Source organism: Aplysia californica, unplaced genomic scaffold, assembly GCF_000002075.1.
Source record: "Aplysia californica isolate F4 #8 unplaced genomic scaffold, AplCal3.0 scaffold00062, whole genome shotgun sequence".
NCBI classification, from domain to species: Eukaryota; Metazoa; Mollusca; class Gastropoda; order Aplysiida; family Aplysiidae; genus Aplysia; species Aplysia californica.
The window spans coordinates 1,262,870-1,266,019 of record NW_004797332.1 but is presented as its reverse complement, the minus strand read 5'-3'; the positions used below and the strand labels follow the sequence as shown (position 1 = coordinate 1,266,019).

General features: G+C 45.7%; 1 protein-coding gene across 1 annotated transcript in view; it reads right to left on the bottom strand.

The window, feature by feature from the left end:
• LOC101849911 (nesprin-1) overlaps positions 1-2,727 on the bottom strand; it is a gene marked incomplete in the record, with an annotated part of 80,509 nt that extends 77,782 nt beyond the window's left edge. The window contains 1 exon segment of the mRNA XM_035968497.1: positions 633-2,727. Coding sequence (XP_035824390.1) covers positions 633-726 — 94 coding nt within the window.
• Between the last annotated feature and the right edge of the window lie 423 nt (positions 2,728-3,150).

Genomic DNA, 3,150 nt, shown 5'->3' with positions numbered 1-3,150 from the left:
GGGCGTCAGAGGGCAGGTGGTAGGTAGTGCTTGATGAAAAAAAACCCGCCAGCGTTACAAAGTACACCTGAGTGCCCACCCCAACCCCACCTCCCACACCCCTCCCTCTTTTTTTCCTATGTGCGTCCAAACCAGTGCATTTCTGAACGGCTACAGCTACAGCTACACGTACTAAGAAAATTACACGGGGAAGCAGATAATTCTAGCGTAATCCGTTACGCCCCAACCCACCACACTTCCGCTCGCTTGTGTCCATTTACTGGTGTTTTTAACGGACGGTTGCAAAAAGATGGAAGCACAATGTGTACTTTAAGGGGAAAGTAAGCTAAAAAATTAATACGTTTGTAAAAGTAATAACAATAATGATAATGATAATAACAATAACAACATTAACAATAATAATAATAACGATAATACTAGTTAATACTAGAATTAATACTATTGCTAGATCTATTAGCAACAACAACATAATAATAATAACAATAATAATAATAATAAATAATAATAATGAAATGATAATAATATAATATAATAATCATCATCATTCAAATAAACGTCCCCCGACCAAAAAAACACAAAAAAAACTTGGAAAATCCCATCGACCATTTTTAATTGGAGTGATCTGTTTTTACCTTTGAGGAGATGCACTCTGTCAATGAAAGCCTTCTCCTGGGAGCGGTCGGACACCTGCGCGTTCCCGAGAAGTCCACTGAATCTAGACGACATGGTGATGATAATCTTCCTCTTCCTTTTTCTCCTCCTCCTTATCTCTCACTCCCGCTGAACTTACACACAATCACTCATTTGCCCTCGACAGAATCCCCCCCTCGATGAACGAGAGGACTTGATTGTTCGGCTGGGTGCAGCCAGGGCGCACGAGAGAGTGACAGGTCGAGACCTGATGGACGGTCCACCGCCACCGCTACAGAAGAGTGGTTATCTGGTCAGTGCAGTAGCCTGACGCCTGTCCTCGACTGCTTCTCCCCCATCGACACTTCGATGGGTTGTTTATCTATCTATCCTATCACCGTGTGTCCTTTTCGTGGCCATATATGTATACACAGTTATTTGTGGGGTCAGAGGTCAACTGTGTAAGAGAAATGGCTTTGGTCTTGAACTTCAACTTGCATTATAATCCAAGGCCTTCACGCTGAAACAAAATTTCTTCTCGTCGCCGGAGTTGTAATACGATGGACTCAAATTTTCAAAGCGTGACTCAATTTAATTCGAGATCCCGGGTCGCTCACCTGTAATGAATTCCACTCTTTGATTTTTTCATTACCGCGACGGAAGTAATATAGATATCTAGATCTAGATCTAGGAGGGCAAAGGAACATCCAGGTAATCCATAAAATACACCTGAGAATTAGGACAAGCACTTTGTGATTGCTTACATCTGTCATATACGCCTCGCGAAACGAAAACAAAATAGCACACCTGAGCCGAGAGCAAGGGTCGAGAGCAGGATTATTATCGACCACAATCACAGAAAAAGACACAGTTCCATCATCACACGCACTCACTCACTCAGCCGTCACACGGGGGTCGCAGAGTCAGGTAAATCCACTGTGAGTGGTAGTGAAGATGATCACGCTATTCCGGACACAATCAGCAGATGATGACGAAAGTGGGGGAGAACGAATGAAGAGAGGCTACATTTTCCACCTCAAAAGCGAGTGGACGCACTGTTGTGAGCGCACACCCCTCCCGGCTCCAGGTATGTATGTATGTGTGTGTGGACGCGGGAAGCACAACTGCGACTGTGACAGTGGCGTCCGTTGGTGCCAGCGGTGGCGGCTTGTAGCAGCAGCAGTTTTGTAACAGAAGTATCAACAAGCCTCCTCGCATGCTCACAATGCTTCCCGAGACAACAAACCAACCCTCCCTCCTTCCCTCCACTCGGCAGGGCTAGGGCACACACTACACTGAACAACACTCACAATACTGGATCAATCAATAAAATATTCCCCGCGGAAATGCGACATTCCCATTGGTTATCTTTCTGAGGGATCTTCCATCCGTGCTTTGTGATTGGCTGTGGCCCCCGGAGAAGGGACAGCGACATCAGTTCATGGTCAGCGATCAGCGGTGAGGATCTTTTCATGATCGTTACTGAACCATACCTAAACGAATGGTCGTGGTCCACTGATATAGAGGACCCACACAAAACACACACGACTCTCCGTGGAAACGAAATACACACACGTACAGCTGGAGCGACTGTAAAACAGGAGAGCTATTACATCCAAAAGTACAACGTACCAGTATTACATCCGAGAAGCCGCGAAGAAAAAAGCAAATACGCGCGCAATAGCAGAAAGAAGAAGAACAAAACTAAAACAACGAACGAGCGTCCGGACCGACCCCTCACTCGATGTTTTCACTACACAAACCTTCCATCCGCCCCACCCGCGGAAAACGAAAGCAGCTCAACCGTGGAGACGGTGGAAAGCCTCTACTACAACAACTACGCTGATGGGGGCAGAACATAAAATAGCTCGCTTTGAGGGCAGAAGGTGACGTGAATTTAAAATCTCCTTTCACAACAGGGTGGGGGATTATGAAGGAAGGAAAGCGCGGGAGGGAGGAAGGAGGAAGAGCTAACACTTCTACAGGTCGCGGGTGTTCCCCCCTCCCTCCGCCCACGGGCCGCCTGCTCAGGTTTGCCTGACGTGGCGGGAACATTGACAGTGTCAGGACGTGACACAACGTGCGGCGCACAGAGGACGAGGAGGGAGATGTTGTCTGTCATCACATCCCGCGCTGGCTCGTCATCGTGGCCCGGACACCGCACGTTAGAAAAGGTAGGTGTGATTTTCATAGTATTACAATGAACAGAATCAACTGAAAATACCACTGGATCTACTTTGTTTGAAAGAAATAACGAACAAAACAGTTATTCGTTTGTTGACCAAAAATGACGAATTGGTTAAAAAGAAAAAAAAAGACATTTGTGAACAAAAACTAACGAATCGGTAACAAAAACTCATAAAAGAATGGCAATCGTTAGTTGATTTTAAAAATTAACGATTTTGGAAAAACAAAAAAGAAGAAGAAGAAGGAATAAAAAGAACAAAGGTGTGAGGGCCAGTGTGTGCAAGCGCGTGCATGATAAGTAAGGATGAGATCGGGGGAAAAAAGGGGGACGGG